The 24429-nt window shown below is 38.0% G+C and overlaps 1 protein-coding gene and 1 long non-coding RNA gene across 2 annotated transcripts; both read left to right on the top strand.

The window, feature by feature from the left end:
* Positions 1–5848: 5848 nt before the first annotated feature.
* LOC120322910 lies at positions 5849–19886 on the top strand. The gene is made up of 3 exons (XR_005562872.1): positions 5849–5965; positions 18138–18301; positions 19005–19886. It is a non-coding gene; the product is annotated as an uncharacterized LOC120322910 (long non-coding RNA).
* Positions 19887–21811: 1925 nt separating this feature from the next.
* LOC120322909 lies at positions 21812–23998 on the top strand. Its single transcript, XM_039379463.1, has one exon. It carries the CDS (start codon positions 21972–21974, stop codon positions 22647–22649), a length of 678 nt encoding a protein of 225 aa, XP_039235397.1. The 5' UTR covers positions 21812–21971; the 3' UTR covers positions 22650–23998.
* The last annotated feature ends 431 nt before the right edge of the window (positions 23999–24429 follow it).

Below are 24429 nucleotides of genomic sequence, written 5' to 3'. Positions count from 1 at the left end.
CTAGTTTAAGTTTCCTTTTTGATCTATATGCCATTAAAAAAATATCTAAGTGAAAACTCATTTCAAAAGAGAAGCCTCAGAAAGACAGGCACTATTAAAATGTTTCTGTAGAAAAGGTTTCATATTGCCTCCATTTCATTTCCTAAATGTCCTAGACTTAAATTCTTCTAAAATCACCTAAGATCACAAACTACTCTTCAAGTTCATAGAACAGTGTGTTCTGATGGGACAAAATTCTCCTGCAATTTCTTTGACCAGTTCCAGCTGTTGCAAGTTTGTGTACGTGAATTTTTGGAAGACATGACTTATAATTCATCTTGACTGTTAGAATCCTGTTAATTACTAATGAGCAATAGTGGTATTGTCATTACAGGACCCCAAAAATGTTTTCTTTTATGGTCATATTATGATAAAAAAAATTGAACAAGCAAAAAATTTTAAGAAACAGTGTGGGCAGTTCAGCAATTCTTTTCTGCAGTTAAGATAATAATTTTTTCTCCCAGTAGAGGAGTTACTGGCATTTGATAATATTTGTTATTTGTAGTAGATGGCATGTCAATGCAAATGGTGTTATTTTACTTTACATAGTTACTGCTAGATTGCTAATTTAATAGCAATAAACCACTTAAATATGAAACTGTTATTAATTTTGCCCACTAATGGACCATTAATGGAATTTAATTTGTTTACATCCTCAGTATTGACCTATTGACCTATTATTATCAAGAGTTCATTCAAATTCTTTACTTTTTTACTTTTAAGCTCTGATCATTCCAAATTCTAGTATGCACTGCTAATGTTTTCTGTAAGGCTCTGAGCATTCTAATGGAGTAGCAAATTTCCAGAAACCTTAACTGAGCTGGCTACTTAAATTTTTTACATCTGTGTCATGGGTTAAGATTGGCCCCCCCGAGAGTCAGGGGTGATTGGGTGCCAGGGCAGTGTTCCCTGGAGAGCCAGTCACCACTTGTCTTGTTCGCTTCTGCTAAAAGTCATATATACACAGTACCAGAAGCTGCTGGCAGTTTCTGTTGGTGTCTGCTGTGTGTGGGTGTAGAAAGCCAGGGGGTGGCTGGGCTCCTTCTTTCCCCCCTCCGGGGGGGGGAAGAGGGGAGCCCTGCAGCCCCCCAACTCTGCCTAGGCCAGAGTTAGAGACAGCATTGGAGTGAGTGAGTATTTGTGAGGGACACGACTCACAAACAACTGGTAAGCGAGAGAGAGAGAGGCAGGCCTTGCGGCCAGGTCCTCTTCTTCTTTCCCCCCCTTTGCAGCCAGGCTGCAGAAGGGGCTGTTTTTCCCTCTCACTGTTTAGTGGGAGTGGTGCAAGGCTCAGCATTTGAAGCAGAGCCAAGTGGACCGGCTGATAACGAAGCAGCTCGGCGCTAGGGAAAAGAATCCCAGGTGAAATTGGAGATGGGCCAAAGGGCTCAGGAGTTGCCCTGCTGAGGTTTGACTGGGAGCAACCGAAAACTGACTTGGAAGAATGAAGATTCCAAATGCCTACTGTGATAAGCTACACTACAGCAGCAGTGAACCGAGGTATGAGAGAGAGATCACACAGCAGAAATGACACAGGACCAAGGAGAAAGGACTCGGAGCTACATTCTTGGACTTTGGGAGGAAGGAAGGACTTCCACAAACAGCTGGAGCTTGGTGAGGCCGAAGGGTTTGGGTCCCCGAACACTCCCACGAGAGAGAGACTGGTTACCTATCAGCCTTGAAAGGCTTTTCCTGGACTAAAATTAAAAGGAGAAGCTTTGAAGAGACTGATAGAAGTGTAATATATATATATGTATATATATATATAGTTGCTTTTAGTTTATACAGTATATTTATTTGTGTAAATAAATGTATATATGCTTCCCTCTTCCCCTATAGAAGCCTCTAGCCTGAATTTAATCTTCTCTTAATCTGTATTTAATCTTCTCTTCTTTTTATCTTGGCTCATAAGTGTTAACTAACAACTTATAATTTCTAAACTTCAGAAATGTCAGCTTATTACAAAGTTAACCCAGAAATAGCAGTTATCTTCCTGGGCTGCACATGATCCTTGAAAACTATGCATGTCTCATTTCCCTTAAAAAAAACTTTTCCTTTTTGCTTAACATAATTTTAGCACGTTTGACACTTCCATTCCCTTTACAGTACATTCAATTCTGAAGTCAGCAGGTGCCAACAGCTACAAGGGAAACAATCAGAGCTCACAGCACTGAGACTTCAAATATTGAAATTGGCTTGTTTAAAAATAAATGCTTAAATAAAAGTGAGACATTCAGTTATATAGGTAGTTGCCAAATATGCACATGTTAAAAACTCATTGCTTATAGCATGGCCATCTTCAGACAGATATTTGTACCTGCACCAACTCTGAAGTTAATCCACTTTTTTGAATTTTCTATTTTTCTCTGTGTATTATTTGTTCTTTTCTTGAATTTCAGTCTGCATGAGTTTACCTGTTGTTGTTGTTGTTTTTCACCAGTTGTTGTTGGGGGTGTGAGAAATAAATGACTTGGTTTTATTATAAGCAAATGAATTTAGTGGAAAAACAGAAGGGGGTGGAGGTTTTTTTTTTCTTTTAGTTGCAAGGGGTTTTTGTAGGTGTATCGTGAAAGCTGTAAGGCGGAGGGTCCTGTCTGGGCCTGACGCCAGGGAACTTTTGTGGCTGGGAATAGGGAAAAGTGTAAAAATAAAAATATACCTTCTGCTACATGGTCATCCATTGCGTACGGAGAGACATCCCTGTACAAAGGCTGGGGGGTATGTCCCAAATCAATCAAGAGGGAAGGTAACACCCCTCCTGAGTCCAAGAAATTACCTTTTAAGGTAAAAAAACAGGGATCACTGAATATGTAACAGCTTATGTAACTGGGAGAATACAAAAGGTGTGGTTTTCAAACGGTTGGTGTGCCTTTAGGTCCATGTGACTTGGAAGTGCACCTAGCGCGCTGCAATAAAGAACTTCCTGCTACATTTTCCTTTGTCCTGCAGGTATTTTCGCCGTTTTTAAATTTAAAGGAAGGATTTTTCCTACAAGGGTGGTGATTTTTTTGTTCTTTGGGTTTGCTTTGGTTTTTGTTTGTTTTGGTTTATATTTTTTTTTTTTAAAGATGTTCTTACAACAAGAGCCGACCTGCTTGATGGAGGAGATTGACCTGGAAGAATATTGTCCCCTGGAGCTATGCACTGCATTCCTGATGAGAAATTGCACTGTTAGCATGAAGGCTCTAAATCCCTCCTGATGTTACTTCTAGAATCATTATCAGCTAGTCCTGCTAAAATGCTTCATTGCATTCCTGCTTTCTACTTTCTGTTATGCAAATCCAATCAGATTACGCACCTCCTCACAAAATTAAGCTTGTTACAGTGCAAGCACGGTCCTGTGTCTTCGCTCAAATTTACGATAAACCTGGGATCTTTATCTTGTGATTCTCGCTGTAACCATGGCAAGCTGCCTCAGCAGAAGGTCAGCAATTCATTAGTAATATGGAAACACATAGATGACTGCTGACAATTTGAAGGAAATGGAGTTTCTGTGTGGTGTTATACTTTATAACCGTGTCAACTTTTTCTCGTTTCCTTGAAAATGACATCTTGTGTTCAGCAGTTGTTGATTACCATCCTCTGTTCTCATGTTCTGTGACAAAGCTGTAAAATACCTTGTCTTTTTTTCAGCAGTTATAGCTGGCTCCTTCTCCTTAAGGTTTACCACTTTGTGTGCCACTATGTCATAGGTTTGAAAAGAGATGTTGGAGTTTCCTTTTTCTTCCCTACGGCCCCTCCCCCGCCCGCGTTCCTCTCCCCCCACCCCCGCCATCTGTTTCTTCCTGGACGGGGGAGTGATGGAGCGGGTGGGAGTGGAGTAGCGCCGCACATGCGGGGTAGCACGGGGTGGGAAGAGAAGGAGGGCTCGTGGGGAAGCGCGGTGGCTGTGGGGAGGGCTGGGAGTCCTTTGTTCGGGGGCTTTTTGGGGGTAGTCCGTGAACTGGACAGACCGGGAGCCCGGCTTTTTGGCCGCCTCCTTTTCTTTTCCTAAGAGGAAGGTGGTGTTGTTTTTTTTTTTTTTTTTTTTTTTCCCATGGGACACCTCACTGAGGACAACTGAGAGAGCGAGACTGAGCCATCTCAGAGCGAGGTATATTCTGCTTTCAAGACTTTCGCAATGCTCCTGCAAGCCCACATGGCTGCATGCAGCTTTTGAATATCCGGGACAGTCCTGCCTTTCCCCCCGCTCCTCCCCAAGTTGCCTCGGGTTTCCTCCCTCTTCGCCTGGGGAATTGGCACTTTGTTTTGTTTCTTCTGAAAGTTTTTGATTGCACCATTTGTTGTTTATTCAGATTTTGTCAATAAAAAGCTGTTTCTTTTACTTTTCCACACTTCCACCTGAAGTTTTTTAATTTCTCAGTTGTAATCTTGTTAAACTAAGACACGCTACTAGTAATGCTATTGAGACAATTCAATATTTTTGGGCAAGCAACCAAAGAAAATACCTGTTTAACCAAAATGTCAACTAGTTCTATTCTTTCCTATCTCTATCATCTTACCATCTGTGTATTCACTATTTTGCATATCTATTTTTGAAATCAAACACTTCAACACTCTAAATGGTTTTGTAGACTATATGCTGCTAAATAAACCAGGGTCAGGTCTGTATTCTGGCATAAGACCAACAGTACAGCATGATGGAACATGGATGAAAAGTGACTGAATGCCAAAATTGCTCCTTCTCTACCTATGTTATTTATTGGTATAGAAATACCCATAGAACAGGATCAATTTGACCAGCTACATATGTCTGTATTGTAAACATCTGAACCTAGTTGAGTCTGTAGTAAAACAAATTCTAAACCTGAGAATTTGATCAAATGAATGAGTTACTTTTCTCTATTGGTTATGGAAGGAGCCACAGTTTTCGATAAACACATCTATATTTTAGCTTCTAAATTTAGAGTAATCTGAGTTAATACATTTCTTTTTCTTTTAAATACATATGTTTAAATAAAAGTTTTTCAAAATAAAAGTGAAATGTATGATTTTTTTGAGGTCTCAAGTATCAGTTTAACTGTACTAAATGGCATATTTCACTTCAACTCAGAAACCAAACTTTTGTTTTTGATGTACCAAGGCCTACTATTTTTCTAGCTTGATAATTCTACCTGTCGTTATTAAAACTCCAAGGGTGCAGAAACCTTTTTTTTTTGCTATCTTACCATTTAATCATTGAGAAACAAATATTGCTAAAACAGTGATTCTGCCTACATTTATTACCACGCTATAAATCTTTTAAAATTATTGTTCAAAAAGAAAAATTAGCTGAAATAAAGCCCTGAATTCATATGTGACTAAAAGTGTAAACAAAGAAGTATAAGGTTTTGTATCCTAGTTTTGTATTGTTGTCTTCCTTTACTCTTGGCCTGTCCTGCTCAACCACACTCAAGTCTTAGGTAAATCCTCAGACAGGTAAAAGGAAGATTTATTAAATGGCATCAGTGATCAGAGCTGTTTTTCTGGCTTCTGATTGTCTTTTTTGGCAGGTATGCAGCTTTCTAATAGGATCACTGCAGTTTATGCTCTCATGTGACATCTTTTGTGGCTTTTTTTTTTTTAATCACTTGTTCACATTCACAAAGGAAGAAAAAAATGTGGCAGTGAAATAAGATGTACAAGAGATCACGATCATCTATTAAAGTCCCCCATCTCTCTGTAGGGGTCACCAAGAGGTATATTACCATCTTATTAGTGCTGTGAAAGCCCCTTTTTTGTCATAAAAACATGTTTGGAAAGAAAGGGGTCCTAATCATGACTCTCTTTGCAATTGCAGTAATACCCTATTTGGGAGCAGACTTCATCAAAGCACTTCTGGCTACTTTCCCCAGTAGCCTCATGCCTGCCAAGCACCATTTCGTCACAGCAAAACACTGGGATCAACAGGATCATTATTTTGGACAGAGACAGAGTAAAGATACAGGTAAAAAGAGAAAACACATTTTGACAAATATCAGTAGCACTTGTAATCCCCAGACATTCTGCCCTGAGCGAACGATTGGTGTTCATATGGCAATAAAGTAGTTTCCAGTCAGTGAGAGCATCCTGCCTTTTAGCATTTTCTTTCAGTCTTTAATTCCCCCTGGACAGATTACTGGCACTTAGGAAAAACCATGTATGTTTTAATGCAGATTTATGTCATTTAAGCGAGAAACCATTAGACTGACTGACAAGGTTATTTCTCACCATCTCCATGCTCCAAACAGCTTTTTGTGCCCATCTACATGTTTAAAATTTCTGCTCGAATTCATCTCTGAAGGGCACAGTCTTAGTAGGTCTTTAGTGGCACTACACTTGTTACAGAAATCTGAAGGCTGGTAACACTAAATTAGTGTTTTTATCTCTGCAGAAATTATTGCTATATGCAGTTCCCATGCAGCAAGGCATTTAAAACAAATAGTGATTTTATTATTTTAATGGTTTGCCATATAGAGTAAGAAGAAAATTACAGGAAAAAAACCATCTATGGCAGACAAACACGTTCAGATGTCGTTACTTATTTTTTAAAGAAATATATCTAGACAGTATTTTTTAGCTCTAAGGAGGGACATTTTTGGATTATTAAAATTGGTGTATTAATTTTGGCAGAATAAAATAATTAAATGTATATTACATTTTGTTCCATTGATTGACAGAGAGTTTACGTCTTATTTTATTGACTGCACAGATAATTAGAAGTATGCACAGAATCAATACAAGGCAAGTGTGCAAACCTAGCTTTTATCAGATTTTTTTATCCTTGGCTTTTATCAGATTGCTAATTTTAACATCATTAACTTGTACTCTACCAATACAAGATGTGAGAGTATTACCCTACCATTTTAATCTGAAAGGATTTTGAAGTGTATGATCTGTGACTGGCCAAGCAATCAGTTGAAAAAAAAATAAAAATCAAGTCTGAAAAGAATTATTCGTCTTTGAACTAGCTTCAATAGGATGCTAACAAAAAAATATATGCAAATAATATGTAGGTGGTGATTGTAGTTGAGGAGTGGCTGCTTCTCCTAGTAATCAGTGTAGTTATCCACACTGACCCACACTGAATACATGTGTTCATGCCAGCTGGAAGGAAATAGAATGTTGCACCTTTGGCCCCGTACCAGAATTTCCACCATGTCAAAGCCCCATGGACCAGTTGTTCACTGGAACTGCAGGGGAGAGTTATTGATTTACATGTAGCTTGTTATGATAGAGGTGTCAGTTAAACAGTGAAAGGACTTTTGTATTTTATCCTTGTGCTTGTTACTGCATGGTAGTAAAGAAAAACAATTGTATCAACTCATTGGAAGCTGGAGGGGAGAACAAAATCCTGCCTGATGATAAATCATATCAAAATAAAAATGGGGGTAAAATCTCCACGCGTGTATTTTGGTTAAACTTCTTCATGAAATCTTTCCTGTAGAGATTAGATGTTTTGGTGAATTTCTGCACTGCCTTACAGTGCCAAGTAAACTAGGTTTCAACAATTCAGGGAGGTCAAGTGTAAATATCTTCAAGGGCATCTGTGAGAAAGGGGAGCTCTACATACCTGTGCCAAATCCTATTCAGTCAGTGGGCGTCCTTTCTACCTCTTAAAAGGGGAGAACTTTGGAAGGTCTCAGACTTGGGCATGGAAGAAAATGCTTCCTTTTCTTACAGCAGAAGGTGGGAGAAAAGGGAAAGCCCTGTTTTATTCTTTCCTATTGCATTCAGAAATGATGGAAATAGTTGACAGTCATGAAGCTTCTGTAAAGCCAGAACCTTTGCTCTGACAATTACATCTTTTTACAGAATGTCTTTGGTGAGAAAGATATAATAAAGAAGGAAATGCTTCCGCACTTTACTGAGACGGAAGCATTCAAACATTTAATTTAGTCTTTAAAACATAGGAAAGGTTGAGAAGAGTTCAACATGAAGCTTTTCTCTTTTTTTATGCTCAGATTCACCACCTACATGTTTTTGCACATGGGTTCATTCTTAATGCAAACACTTGCTCTATCCAAAAATTAGGAACACCATTCAACTTTAATTACAAAGGAAAATATTGGACTTTATAATGTATATTCTAATGTATTATTTAATGCCCTTTGTTATAGAAAAGCTTAATCATCAGTGTAGAAGAAGAAATGTTTTTTGCATAACATGAAAGTGAATTTATCAAAATGTGTTTATTCCTCTATAATTTGCTGAACTGTAGCAGTTTTAATTGTGCTTACTGTAATAAATGTCTTGATCTGGATTTCATTTTTAATAGAGACAACACTTAGCTTAATTAAGTTCTCCTCATTCCAGTTGCATGGGGAATTTAAGAAAAAAATTATTCATGTCATGTTTTTAAGTTATTTAAGTATTTTTACTGTGTTTTACATGCCCCCCATATTCATTAATGTCATTAAACAACAGATTAGCAAATATATAAACAAACACCCAGTGGTTTTCCAGGTTTCTTCAAATAGTTGTAAGAAACCAGTATGGCAAATATGGCCTTTCCACATGGCTGGGAGATATGGCAAATTAAGCAGAAACAAGTTTCAAAACAACCTAAACCACCTTTGACTCCGTGGTGATTGTGGAATCAGGAAAAAGTCTCCGAGTAATTTTTCACTTCCTGTAGCTCTTTTTTTTTCCCTAGCACCATTAATCTGGGAAGAAGTAACACAAAATCCCTTCCAGATCTGGCCCTTGGCAGGTGGAACAATTCCTGTCCAGATGGCAGTAACACCAGAGCAATATTTCCAAAACTGTCTGTAAATCCAGCATGTTTTTGTGACTTGCTGTTTTTGGCAATCTTCTGCTATCTACTTTCCTTCTATTCAGTCATCTCCTTTCTTCACCTTTTTCTTTTAAAGAAACTTCTTCCCCACAATGCTTCATTGTAATGAGCCATTTCTGTTCAGGTTTCCAGATGACAAAATTTTCTTATCTTCACCGCAGTCATATCTTATGTGCAATAATATTAACTTTTCTTTTCTCTTTAATGGTTCTCTGCCACATCTAAATCTCCATGTTTAAGCTAAAATAATATCCAGGTTTTAAAAATACCTAACTCATACTATAAACAAGTCTTGTAATAACACCAAGAGCTACATAAAAATAAAATTAGTTTTCTTTCCACTCGCCATACAGGTTCCTTAAATCCTTAATGTTTCTGATTCATTCAGATATTTTCAGCAATACAAGGAAGACTAACTTTGGAGTGTAATACAGGTGATTTAATTTCTTTATTACTTACTGCCTTAATCCTGAAGTCAATGTTATTGAGATCCAACACTAACTCCTACTCATTAAAAATTTAAGCCATGCCTCAAGTGTGACCTGAAACAAAGGGCACAGAGGGTGAAGCAGAAAGTATAGTAAACTGAACTGCTGTGCTGATTCCAAGGAAAAGAAAGGTTTGGAAATGTGACAAAAATTATTAATTTCTGCTTAAAATATTTAGCATTCACTCTGGAGATGTAAGATTGTCTAGGGAGAAATACGTTCTGTGAGGTCCGTTCTGCTCAGGCTAAGATCTATTTTGGTAGTTTCATCCCTCTAACTTACTGCTAAAATATGTACAGAGAAGAAATACAGATGAAAAAACCCCAACACATTGGTCTTCCTGATCTGCCAAAAACTCCTGGGTTTTAAGTGCTGGCACCTTTCCCTAGAGCAGCCCTTTGTGATGCATCGCATGTGGCCACTGTGACCTCGCTGGTGGTGGTGGCTGGTGATGGTGGCTGAGAAAGCTCTGATGTCACAAAGGGCTCTGCCCTGGCTCTGAAGCAGCCCAGAAAGGGAGAGGCAAAAAAGGAGGGAAAGAAGGAGGGGAAAAACAAACAAACAAACTCCAAAAAACTCCCAAACAAACAAACAAAAAAAACAAGAAAAAGAAAGAAAAAGAAAAAAAAATGAAACAAGGAAAAAATAAATGAAAAGAAAAAAGAAAAACCAGAAAGGAAGAAAAAAGTAGGAAAAAAGAAAAAAAGAAAAGAAAAAGAAAAATAAGAAAAAATAAAAGTACAAAAAGAAAAAAGAATAACAAAAGAAAAAGAAAAAAGAAAAAAGAAAAAAGGAAAATAAAAAAGAAAAAGAAATAAAAGAAAAAAAGAAAAAGAGCAGGGAGGAAGAAAAAAGAGAAGTTATATTAACAAAAAATCTGTCCCTAAGAGAAAATGTAGTTTTTAAATAATGAAGAAGTTTTGCCATAAGTGTCAGTTCATACTTATACTGTATATATTTAATACACAGTGTAATTTAGTAACAATATGGTTTATGAGAAATACTTCACAATTTAGAATTTATTCTGGATGTTCCTGAAAATCCAGCTGCAGAACTGCAACTCTTTTCTCTCTTCCAAAACCACTACCAAGAACACTGCATTTGCGGTACTTAAAATATTATTTTTCCAATGGAACTGGACCTGAGTAAAATACATTTGTCAAAACTGGTAGCTATTTGGTTTAAAAAAACCCTACCAATTAATGTTGCTATGATGTATTGATTTTCTCCTCAGTGGTTAATGAGGGCACGTAGAACAGTAGAGCCGGGGCTTATGGCTGTAAAGGAGAGAAAAATATTCTGATTGGGTAAAAAAATATAGACTTATACACCATCAAAGTATTATTTCTGTTCAGCTTCACTGTTCACTAACATAACCTCAGCAAATTAGGCCAAACTTCATACCTCTCTAGTAGAAGAAGCTTCAAAGTAACAACTCTATTTGGAAAAAAAAAGTTTTGAATAAGTAAAAGGCTGCAAGTAGTTAATAAGTTATATTCCTAAAAACAGCAGTATCTTTTATGAGGTACCTGTTCAGCAATTAGCACTGGTGCAAGAGTCTTAATGAATACCTTTGGGTGCTTCTACATTAGAAATATCAAAACCAACTTATTAATTACTAATGGTTAATGAATGCATTTTCAAAAGGTTCTTATAAGTGAAGAAATCATGCCTCTTGTTACACACCCCAGATTTCCCAGATGAGTTTTGGATAAGCCCAGAACAAACAGAAACTGAAGGACAAGGATGGACCTAAAGCTCAACCCACCACTGTGTTTAGTGCCTCAGTCTCACCAAATTCCCAACCAAGGCACTTCAGCCTCACGTGTCTTTTTTGAACACACTTGTCTCTAAGTTCAAACCCAAGTTTTTGCAGTTGAGCAAGTCCCACCTATTAAAAATATCTGGCAGGTAAATATTTTAAGGGTCTAAGTGAAGGCTTTCAATAGCACAGATACTCTTTCACTCTAGTTTACCCTTTCTGTTTTCCTTATTTGTCCCTTTTATCTCAGTTTTCCTTCTATCCATCTCCTCCACTCATTTAGCCCCTGAATGGCTCATCTTCCATCATTCAAAATTCCTTTTACCTCCTCTTTCAAGAAGGCTATAACTGGAATAGAACATTTACACATTGCTTTGGAGCTCTTGTAGAAAATGTATGAACTTCTGGCTGCCCAAGACTACAACTGGAAATGATGATGAACTTATAATTACAGAAGAAAAAGTTCTCTAAGGCTAAACAGCAATGGAATATTCAGCATTTCTAGCTTTAAAAAAAAATAAATCTGCATTTATTCTTTCTGATAGATTCTTTTGATGGAACAACAGTTTAGACTGACCTTAGTCTAGACTGATCCTAGTCAAACAAAAACCCCTGCATTTAAAAGATGTTTAGAGATTCAGTAGCTAAATACTGGGAAATAAAAGACAAATATAGAAACTCAAATCCAGTCTCAAGGGTAACTGATAGAGACGATGTTACAGGAATTGAGAGACCCTGGACATTTCTTAGGGAATAATTTAATAAATCCTGTAAATGGCAGAAGGCACCAGGCAGAAAGTTCTGAAGCCCCACGGAGAATCTTCCAAGAATTCATAACGCTGAAATAATATGCACTAACCAAGGTGAAGACTGAAAGATCTGTGGATAAGAGAAGCACCTTAGTGCCTGCAAGTGACTATAACATTCACTACAAAGCCAATTAAAGACCTTCTTGGGTATCTTTTTTAGTACCCTGTGCAGTGGTAAGATCTTGCTCCTTAGGAGGTCAGAAACCACAGAAGATGCTGCACTCCAGTAAGATTCCTGACATTGGTATGGCAGGAAGAAACTAATCTGAGCCAAAGACAATGTGCTGACAGGATTCAGCAAGAACATTTCAGCAATATCCTTCTGAAATCCAAAAGGAAAATGGAAAAGGGGAGGGGGAAAACTGTTTAAATGAAGATAAAGTTCAATATCAGTGAATGATAGACAGGTGAATTAGATAAAATTAATAGCAAGCAACTAAATTCCCCCTTAAGCAGACACCCCCTTTTTGTTAAGTTCTGATATTGTCAATAATAAACTAAGCACTGGTGCTTTTCTTCAACTATTAAATTTTGTTTATGGGGTACTCGCGTTACCAAAAATTTGTATTTCTGAAAAAAAGGAATCTAGGGAAAACATACAGAGACAGAATAGACTCAGGGAGAAATTTAAAGGGGTTAGATTATGGTCATAATTAATAAAATTCTGAAATATGTCCCCCTCATACTTGGGAAGGATAAGTTAGATTTATACAAATATTAAAAAGTTACTTACATAAATAAAGAGTGCACTTATGCATACATTGCAATAACAAATCAATGTCATTGAACCACAGAATGGTTTGGGTTGGAAGGGACCTTAAAGCCCATCCAGTTCCACCCCCTGCCATGGGCAGGGACACCTTCCACTAGCCCAGGTTGCTGCAAGCCCCATCCAAGCTGGCCTTGGACACTTCCAGGGATGAGGCAGCCACAGTTTCTCTGAGCAACCTGTGCCAGGGCCTTACCAGCCTCACAGCCAAGAATTTCTTCCTAATATCCAATCTAATCCTACTTTCTGTCAGTTTGAAGCCATTCCCCCTTGTCCTATTACTTGAGGTCTTTGTAAATAGTCTCTCTCCATGTTCCTTGCAGCCCCTTCAGAACCTGAAAGGCCACAAAGCTTCTCTTACCCCAAAGCTTCTCTTCTCCATACTGGGCTATCCCAACTCTCCCAGCCTTTCCTCACAGCAGAGCTGCTCCATCCCTCTCATCATCTTGGTGCCTCCTCTGGACTCACTCCAGCAGCTCCATGTCCTTGCTGTGCTGGGCCCCCAGGGCTGGAGGCAGCTCTCCAGGTGGGGTCTCACCTGAGGGGGCAGAGGGGCAGAATCCCTCCCTGCCCTGCTGCCCATGCTGTGGGATCAGCCCAGGGCACGGGGGGTTTCTGTGCTGGGCCATGTCCAGCCTCTCCCCCACCAGCACCCTTAAGTCCTTCTCCCCAGGGCTGCTCTACTGCTTATCCCCAGCCTGGATTGATCCTGGCAGTTGCCCTGACCCACGTGCAGCATCAGCCCTTGGCCTTGTTAAACCTCATGAGATTTCCAGGGGCCACTTCTGGAGCTTGTCCGTATCCCTCTGGATGGCCCTGTCCTTCAGGTGTGTCACTGCACTGTCAGCTTGGGGTCACCTGCAAACCTGCTGAGGGTCCCTCAGTCACTTCATCTCTGTCATTACTGAAGATGTTAAATCACACTGGTGCCAATACAAACCTCTGAGGGACACCACTGGTCACTGGTGTCCATTGGGACTCTGTGGCCATCCAACCACTTTCTGATCCATCTAACAGTCCACTCATCAAATCCATCCATTTACAGTTTAAACAGAAGGAGAATGGTGTGGGGGACTGTGTCAAAGGCTTTACAGAAATCCATATAAATGACTTCTGTAGCCCTTCCTTGTCCACTGGTAGAGTCATTACAAATAAATATATTAAGATGATTCATTGATCAAAACAATCTATTTTTTAGGAATTTCTTCCTATTACATGTAATTGTTCATTGTCTGTTCATTTCTTTCTAAAAATGTCCCTGCAATCTGTTTTCACTTATAAACTATACTTGTTTATAAACACAAAGGGAACAGATCCCAGCATTATAATAAATTAGGAGGTATTGTTTCCTTATAGTATTTGTCATTTGTACTAAGCACACCAGATTTTTTTTTTTCAGCCTTCTGGTTTATCTGAATTTTTGCATGCTGACAATGAGAAGAGATGTAAGAGCAGATGTCATTGTGCTACCCCCTACCTCCAGAGCAGATTGAATATTTTTTTATCACCATTTGCAGGCTATCATGTGCAGATATTTACTCTGAAATTTACCTAGCAACACTGCAATGTGTGCTTTGTGAGAGATATTGGTGGGTGGAAATTTTCTTAAATAAATCTTGATATTTTTCCCTGTATGCTTTATCTAGATGACATTTTATTAAAATAAATGTAAGATAAGAGTTGGTGTATTTTCCATATAGTTACAAAACATATTATATAACTGATGCTTAGGTTCCATTTGTGCTTATATTGCAGTATTGAAGATTTTCTTCGCCTCACTACAACTGTTTTCTCTATCCACTTCAAATATTTGTTCCTTAAAAAGCAACAAATTAAATCCTTGACCTACTGAGGCTAACGTGAAATTTAAGATATCTGTAATAGAAACTACAGTGATATTACCTGCTACCAAAGACCATTCCCTCCTTGGTTGTGATATGGCTACTTTGGAAGGCCTCAAGGGTGAAGTGTAAGCGTGACAAACTGCATTTAATCCTCCTAGCTGCGTTTATCTTGCTGCAGTGTGTATATTACATGTGTTATATTAGAGGAGACTGCTTCAAAATTTCTTACAGAAATTTATGTAATTGACAAGTGTCAAGTCACTCTGAATAGCTCTATCTGTTAACTTTCAAGGAGACTCCTCAAAAATGTGTAATAAGGGAATCAAATACTCTTTGATTCTATCATTTTGTCTTCTTCTGTTTTCTGGTATCAGATATTTCTTGTTGTAGTTAAAATTAATTTTTAAAAGTATTTATTTATGGCTGTAAAAATTCCTTATATTCTGACTTCTTAATTCTAAGTTCAAATTTTGAACAGAAAAACAAAATAAACAAACAACAAACCTCCCAAACAGAATAAAGAAACCCAGAAACCTTTTCAATATTTTCTACTTCTCTGTTATACAGCAGTTAAATAAGTTAAATATTTATACTGCCTGACACCTTACAAAGTGACACGAATAAATAAAATAGATGAGCCTTGCCACTGATAGACAGGCCTGGAACTGTTGCTGGAAGGAAATCTAGACTTAACTTCAGATCTGTTTCCTTATACTTTGTTTTTGTCTTGCTTTCTATTTCCCGTTTTAAAACTGAATTCTACAACAGCACATTTAAATTATTTGTTTCTCAAGTTACTCATCATTAGCAGAAAGTATTGTTGCACTTATTATTACAAGTCAATCTGAATTCCTTGTTTTCACTGAAAATTTTCATTCACCACTTTATGTAAAAGAATTTATCAATGTTTGATGGAAATTTTAATGTGTTTTGTAAATTCTAATTTTAATTTAGCTTGCAAATGCATTTTGAAATGGGTCATATAGAAACACACCTCCAATACTGTTGAAGCTTAACAGCAGATCTTGAAATTAGGGTGATTTGAAAATGCATTTTTGCTGCTTTTTATTAATTAACTAAGGAATTAGTCATTAGCGTCTGGGTTGTATTCAAGTTTATTTATCCATAAATGTTTACGTTTATGGTTCCTGCTAGAGATTCTACACATGAGGAAGTACAGACTTATCTGTAGAAATTTAGAAACTGTAAGGTATAAATATAAACCTTTTTTATTATGCTTTGCTCTATTTAATCCTTCTGTCTGTCTTACCAATTGCCATCCTTCAGGTTTCAAAGCTGTTAACAGATTTTTCTTCTTCTGCCAATCACACTTCATTCTGCACTTACATTACAAAAAACAATCACAGTGGAGCATATGATCATAATGTATCTATTTTTTAATTTTTTAAACAAGTATCTTTTTTTTCCCCTTTCTTTTTAGGTTGTCTATCCTGCTTGTGAAAGTCCTTCCTAAATGTTTTTATTCAAAACGTCTTCATATCTCTTTAATGTTTATAAAACGGTACTCAGTAGCCTGGCTGCAGATACTCCTCTCTTCCATGTTTATCTGTTCTGTCTTTTGTTAGCATTTAAACAGGGTAGATGAAGACCTCTTTTCACAGAACACTCACAGTAAGAGTGAAGAAACGCATAGGGAGAAAAAACACAACACATTCTAACCTGGGCTGATACTGCCTGATATTTCCAGACACCTGTAGGTTTCCCTTCTGTCAAAACACACGTGCAACTTTTTTTTTAAAGTGTAACAGGATGCATCTCTTTAAGAGGTTTTATCCTTTTGCCACTAATGGCAACAGGATTAATTTTTCATTATTTTCATCTTGACAAGTAAATGTCACTATGCCTGGCAGAACCACTTCTGCAGAGAGGATACCATCTGCTTTTCCTGAGCATTCTCTGCAGAGCTGCAGAGCTATAAAGAGGATATGAGTCTAACTTATTATTTCTATCAACAAAAACTTGCATGCTTGTTTGAGGGCGGAATTTAGGCTCCATTTATTTCCGATGTAAAGTCATTACAAGGAGATAAGTGTTTCATAAACAGGTAGGGGAAGGAAGTGGACAAAAAAACCTGCAGAGGGCAATACAAGTACTAGCTTTGGTATTGTAAAAATCCAATACAAATTTTTGCAAAACATGAAGACTATAAATATGATTGAGCTCTGAGGATGGGCTACTGAGCTGGAAGGCAAAATGGTCTTTCCAGTATGTTGTACAATACAAATAGCAAGACATTTTCACAACAGCAGACAGGAAAGGATATTTTGGTCACATTTCTCAAATAATAACAAAGGTCCTGATGCAATCATGTTGCTGAGAAAAGGCTAAAATATATCTTAAAGCCAGAAGCTAACTCCCAGGGTGATTTACATTGTCATAGTGTGCAAACCCTTACAAAACTGCAAAATTTCATTATTGTAAATACTCCCTTGGTAGAAATGGAAATAATTTTACTTTTTTGATTGTACCTGAATCTAATAAAAACAGCAGCTTGCTTTCATGTCACTGCAGCCTTACAATTTGTTTTCTTCCTTTGGGAGTAAAAGGAAGTTTCTCTGAAGTCAAAATAATTTTTGTTGAATCAGACTCTGTGACAGAAGAAGGTAGGCAATAAAAACAAACACTGAAATTAAAAATGCAAATTAGAAAACTTTCTTTTTTTCTTTGTTTTTCCAAATTGTTTTCATAGTGATATTTTCCTCACCTTCTGAATGGTGTTTTTCTGAACAAAGCCATGTGTCTGAGCAATAGGTATGAAGCTGCTGTTTAGGGAATTTTAGAGAGCAAGAGCAAGGCTAGAGCTTTCCTGATTATATTTTCCTAATAGAAAAATGAGATTAAGTTATGTAAAAATAACAGTGTCTGGTTGTTAGGTTTTTAGAAAGGAGGAGTCTGAGGAATCAAAATACTATTGCAAGACCTGTATGAAGGTTTAATGCTGGATAGTGCCACTGAGATGTCCTTCATGCAATTGTCCAAGATAAAAGCTGCTTAGTGGTTTATGGGCTGGAGCTTGTAAAATTATCCTAACTCTGAGGTGAGGAAAGGATTTCCAAATACATTAGCAATGCCAATCTTTCAATATTGGGATAAGGCCTTGGTTGTTTAAAGATGCTGTTGTAGTAGTCTATTATTGATTGAAGACACCATTATATTAATCCACACACAAACTTAGAAGTTACCACTGAACTCTTAGAGCTTAAATGGGTAGCTGTGAAAAAAAGGCTGAGAGAAAATAGGGGTGGCAAGGTGGGATTTATCAGCTTGTGTTTGGATAACTGTATTAACACTCATATGTATCTACTACAGTAATTGGAAAGAAAAGAGGCATTTATAGAGCACAATTCATTTTGTCCTAAAATAGGTGTTTCAAATAGGTTAAATAAATTGTACTTGTTTCTCTTGGACAATTGTAAAAGACATCCAGATAACTAGCTCAGATCTAAGTGTCTGTATTACAGATGTCTGACATTAAGGTGAGATGAAGAGGCTTTTTACAAAGTCTCAGAGAATACTAAAGACCCAGTAGAGTCAGTACTCTACACCTCCTCCATCACTCAAAGCAACAGAAAATGTACTTTTTCCATTTAAAGGTGGTCTTTAATACCTTTAACTAAAATGTGAATGATTTCTGTATTTTTCCTATTTAGGCTGACTAAATTCTGCATATCTGGATAAATATTTCCAAGTTCTTGTAGTGATGACCTGTGTGGTAATGGAGAAAGTCTTCTGGTTGCACTCTGCAAACTTCACCCTTATTCTCACATAATCATTACCAGAAGCTATAGCTGGAGCAAGGCAACAGAAAAATAAGGTTAGCTATTTTTCAGTGTGCTGTCTCCTTGTAGGGACTGTCTCTTCACTGTTTTGGTACTATTTTTCACTTTACTTGAGAGCACAATTTAATTCATGATCTATTATGTCACTTAACATAGGCTTATCTTGTATTTTAATTCAAGTCCTATGATTGTTCTGGCCCTCAGAACTGAGTAGTTTAAAGTCAAAGGGGTTAATAGTGAATCTGTTAGCTCCCAGGATGAATATATCGACTGGGCAAACTTTCAGGTGTATCCTTGATGATGAGGAAGTCAGTACGCAGCTCTAATGGAGAAACAAAGGCAGACTGTAAAGTCGGTAGGCCTAGGATGTAGGAACTGCAATAAGGCCTTGAGCTTTGCCAAATGTGTCACCAATAGATCCTAGCCAATGAAAACGCTGTTGCTTGCTTACCTAAAATAAGGATACTGCTTGCTGCTAGCAAGGGGTATAAAAAGGCAGATGAGAAAATAAAGTCAGACATCTTTTCTGCACATAATTAGATTCTTTGTGTCTTTATCGACCGTCACGACTCTACACTGACATAAAGTCACCTAAAAAAAGATGGAGAGGAAAACAGGAGGGAAATTTCATATAAGAGGATAATAAATAATGTCATAATAAATAACATATAAAAGTTGATTACTTTTTATACAATTAATTAATTTTTTAATTCTTTAAAAACTGTTTTACATTTCTAGGCTACAAGTGGATTAATATGGAGAAGGCCATGCATTTAAGGGAGATACAGGGAATGGTAAGATCTGACATGTCTCTTCAGAACACATACTGTCAGAACACTTCAGACAGAAGATTCCTTTTTCCAGGTTATTTTCAGAAACAGTTTAACTGTTTCCTTTCAAGAGGACCTATTTTGAATTCAATGAGATGGTTATACAGGTAAGTTGGAATATACTTTAATATGGTCATATGTAATTCAGTCATGGAGAACGAATAGTTATTGAAATGAGACTGCATTTAGTCTTCAATGAGGACCGTACCTCTGTACAGAAACCTACTGTTCTGTCAAGGCTCTATATGAAAACATTAAAAGAAAATTTTAAGGTTTTATTTAAGGACATAGAAAATGTCACAGTATGCCCTTGATCCAAACTCTTCTTTGTGCCACTAGGATTGTCACAGAATGGTTGAGGGTGGAAGGCCAGTGCTCCAAGCCCTCTGCTTGAGCAGGGTCACCCTGTCCAGACAGCTTTTGAGTATCTCCAGGGTTGGATAAACTCCACAATTTCACTGTCTGACATCAATCAATTTAGAACATTATGTGAGTATCTGCCCTGGGGACCTGAGAGCACCTCTGATCTCCTAGGTGTGGTAGTCCTCTGTGTGGTAGTTTGAAAGCAAAGAGTGATTAAAATTAGAGACCACAAACAGTAATCACACACTGTCCTTTGCTGAGTCTCCTGAATTAACTGACTAAATTATGATGAAAATATTATGTGCGGAGAAGTAATATAATGTATAATTCTTTTACTCCAATTCAGTTAATAGCTGTCTTGTCAGAATTTTAAGAAAGTGCTACACCAAATTATTTAGAAAAAGCTCTAGGGAAAAGATGTTAATAGTTCCAGGGAAAATTTTTGAATATAAAATACTATAAATATTGTACATAAAAGTTGTACTTGTATAAATAATAATAAAATTTTATTTGATAGTAATTTTGATGATGTTTCTTATTTTAAGGGCCTTACTTTAAGAAAGCTTCAAGATACTTTCACCCTTGAAGAATCTGGCACAAATGTATAAAAAGTTTCCTCTTGGTTCTCTGTTCAGAAAGGATACTGGTTTCATGGTAGGCAACATGCTTCTTTCTTTGAGCAAACCTGTATTTGTTCTTCGTTGAAGAGGTCAATAACTATCTGATCCCAGGTTTGAGGGTGAAAACTGAAATCCTTGTTGAACACGCGAAACGCAATTTAAGGGTCTTGGGGGCAGGACATGTTAATGAGGAGGATGGGTTATGCTAACTAGGGGATGGACTATGTTAGCTAGGGGATTACACAAGTTTCTGCTACAGTTACACAATTGGTTAATATTTCCTGTAACAAGGATTACCTGGGGGGGAGGAAAAAAGGGGTTTCTACATGGTCTGATAACATCATCACAAAGTCTCTCCATATCTTGCTGCAGGAGACAGGCCAATCAACATTATTAAATATCAATAGGTCTTGTGAAGAAGTGTCCTGGCCCTCAGATGCTGGGATTTCTCTCAGCCCCTGTTGCCCTGTGTACAAATCATGGGAGCAACAGGCCAACCAGAAAAGGCTTATTTTCTAAAACATATCAAATACAAAATTGGGAAACAAATGAGAATTCACCAATTTTTACCCAATCCTCCAAAGTCTTTACTGGGTAGAGATTTACTAGAAAATCTGGGAACTGTAATTAAATTTGACAAAGGCAAACTTGAATTAACAATTAATAACAGCCTTAAGTTTAGCCATAAGCTGCATGAAACCAGAACATAGCAAGCAAAACATTGACCAAATCCTAAATAAAGTATACCCCTATGGGATTGAAAGATAGGAAAGGAATTGAACCGATAATAGAGACATTTTTTAAAAAAATTTGAAGTTATTAGTAGAATGTGGATCAGATTTCCTAATCCCTATACACTTTTTTGGCAAAACTAAAAGACAGTCTGACTTGGTTCACAGTGTTAGATCTAAAAGATGCATTCTTCTGCCTTCCCTTAGCCCCAGAAAGCCAAAGGGTTTTTGCCTTTGAATGGGAATCTGTTAGAAAAGGGAGAAAGGCTCAATTAATATAAACAGTGTTACCTCAGGGCTATAAAAATCGTCCAACAATTTTTGGGAACCAATTAGCCAAAGAATTAGAACAATGGGAAAGGCCACAAGGAGATAGTAGTCTTCTACAATACGTAGATGATCTACTAATAGCAACTGAAACAGAAGAAGAGTGTGTTAACTGGACTATTTCTCTGTTGAATTTCCTGGGTTTAAGTGGGTATCGAGTCTCTCAACAGAAAGCACAGCTGGTGCAAGAAAAAGCGGTGTACCTGGGATATGAAATTTCCAGAGGACAATGATCCCTAGGAACAGCAAGAAAAGAAACCATCTGCCAGATGCCCAGACCGGAAACGGTGAGAGACCTATGAGCCTTCCTGGGAATGACAAGTTGGTGCCGCTTATGGATTTATCAATATGGGATACTCGCTAAACCACTGTATGATTTGCTGAAAGAGGCTGAGAGTATCCTAGTCTGGACTCCCGAAGCAGAGGGAGCTTTTAAGAGACTGAAACAGGAACTCATGAAAGCCCCAGCCCTGGGCCTGCCCATTGTAACAAAACCATTTTGTCTGTTCTCTCATGAACGGCAAGGAATGGCTTTAGGAGTCTTGGCACAACAACTGGGACCACACAAGTTGGATGAGGTAAGCAAAGGATGGCCCAGCTGTCTGAGAGCAGTGGCTGCAGCCATCATAAACATAGAAGAAGCCAGAAAGCTCACATTGGGCCAGAAAATGACTGTTAGTGTCCCATACTGTATCTGCAGTACTCAAGCAGAAAGGAGGCCATTGGTTGTCACCTTCCAGATTCCTAAAGTACGAGGCAATACTAGCTGAGTCAGATGATGTAACCATACAAGTCACTAACATTGTGAATCCAGCCTCATTTCTAGAAGGAAGAATGCCAGCAGAACCACTCGAGCACGACTACCTGGAGACCATTGAAGCTGTCCACTCCAACCGCCTGGATCTCAAAGAAGAACCGCTTGAAGATACGGACAACTGGTTCTCCGACAGCAGCAGCTTCGTGAAACAGGGAGTAAGGATGGCAGGCTATGCAGCGACCACAACGGAAGAGGTAATGAAATCAAATTCTTTACCTGCAGGGACTTCAGCCCAGAAAGCAGAACTGATAGGTCTTACCCGAGCTCTGGAATTGGCAGAAGGCATAAAGATAAATATCTGGACAGATTCAAAATATGCCTTCTCCATCGTGCATGCTCATGGAGCAATTTGGAAAGAAAGAGGACTGCTGACTGCCCAGGGGAAAACTGTCAAACATGCAGAAGAAATTCTACAATTGTTAGAAGCAGTCCAACTCCCAGCACAAGTGGCCATAATGCATTGCAAGGGGCTCCTGAAAGGTAACACTGTTCCAGAAATAGGGAATAGGAAAGCTGACGCAGAAGCTAAATTAGCTGCTGCAAGAACTGGGGAAGTGAACATAGCAACCTTAGTACCAGGGGAACCCGATACTAACTTCCAACCAGATTGTCAGGAATCAGATCATAGATGGATTCAAAAGAACAAAGGCAAATTGTTAGACAATGGATGGGGACAGTTAGAAACAGACAACTAATAATACCAGGGAAATTAATGTGGCAATTTATAAAAACAGAACATGAAAAAGCCCATTGGAGTTTAGATCCACTTTATCAGTATTTACAGGCCAGAATAGCAGGACCAAAATTGTTCACCACCATAAAGCAAGTCACATCCCGGTGTGAACAATGCCTGAAGAACAATCCAAATACAGGAACCAAAATACGTCACGGAGCAATAAACCGAGGCAAATTCCCAGGTGAAGTATGGCAAATTGATTTTTCTGAACTCCCAAGAAAAGGGGGGTATCGATATTTATTGGTGTTGACTGACACATTTTCTGGGTGGCCTGAAGCATACCCCTGCAGGACAAACAAAGAGAGAGAGGTAACTAAAGCTTTGTTAAATGAAATCATGCCATGGTTTGAGGTACCAAGAACTATCTCTTCAGACAGAGGATCACATTTTTGTGCAAAGGTTGTGAGAGTAATAAGCAAAGCACTGCAAATTAAATGGCAATTGCATATGCCCTACAGGCCACAGGCCAGTGGACAGGTGGAAAATATGAATCATCAAACAACAAGTTGCTAAAATATGTCAAGAGACTAATTTACAATGGTACCAAGCTTTGCCTATTGCTCTGATTGGGTTGAGAGTTAAAAACCTCAATCAAAAGAGAAACTAAGCCCATATGAAATACTGTACGGTTGACCTTATGCTATGCAAATTGTAAATAGCGATGCTGTAGATCAAATAGGTAATCAGTATATATATGATTATGTAATTGCTGTAGGAAAACATTTTGATAAAAATGCTGCTGTAATAGTAGAGCACCAGCCCAAACAACCTGATTGTAAACTGCATCTGTTTAATCCCGGTGATTGGGTGTATGTTAAGAATCTTTTAGGAAAACCCCTACAAGAGAAGTGGGAGGGACCTTTCCAAGTGCAGCTGACCACCTTCACCACGGTTCAGATAAAGGAGTGACCCACATGGATCCACTATTCTCGAGTTAAGAAAGCTCCAGAGGACAAGCAAGAAGACCCGACATAATGAATCCAGCCCTCTCTCTAATCCTCTCAGTGCTGACCATTGGACTCTCGATAAGTACTATCGGACTTGCGAATCATACTGCTGAATATTTTCTTAAAATTGCAGACTATACTGGGGATATCAGTAAAGAGGTAGCACATACTATTCAGTGCACCCAAACACAACAATGGGTACAGTCAATGGCAGCAGGAATCTTGAGAGAAGGAGCATCAGGTACACTACCTCAGGAAATAAGAGAAATGATACTAAGAAATAGCTCTACCAGTCAGTTTGAGAAAGATCACCAAGCCTGGTGGCAACTAGTGAATTTTACATACAATCCACAACACTAGCACATTGAGGCCTATGTTATCACTATTAGTGCTGCAGAGGAGAAAGTTATCTTTCCTGTCTTGACTTTGGGAGCTATACATCAAAATGTTGTTGTTAAACGTGTAGATCATAATGTTTGGGCTAGTTATGATAATGCTAAGAATAAATGGCAATCAATTAGCACAGAAGCATGTATCCCTAAGGGACAATTAAGATATATCTGCAAAAATGCCATAGTAGAAGCAGAAGATTTATGCTTAGATGCTGAAAACAGTGTATGTACTTTTGAAATACTTCCTCACAAAAGAGCTCAACCACAAGTATTTTATGTAGGTAATGGATGTGCATGTGTAAGAACTGTTTGTAGTGACATCACCATAGATAACTGTCATGAAGTAACCAATAATACTAACTTTTGCATATGCAACTTCACTAAAATCGTAGGCTGTAAC

This window comes from Pipra filicauda, unplaced genomic scaffold (genome assembly GCF_003945595.2).
Source record: "Pipra filicauda isolate LSUMZ 115617 unplaced genomic scaffold, ASM394559v2 scaffold168_size1973030_pilon, whole genome shotgun sequence".
Taxonomy (NCBI): domain Eukaryota; kingdom Metazoa; phylum Chordata; class Aves; order Passeriformes; family Pipridae; genus Pipra; species Pipra filicauda.
Note: the sequence above shows the minus strand (reverse complement) of the source record. Positions and strands in the feature narration are given on the sequence as shown.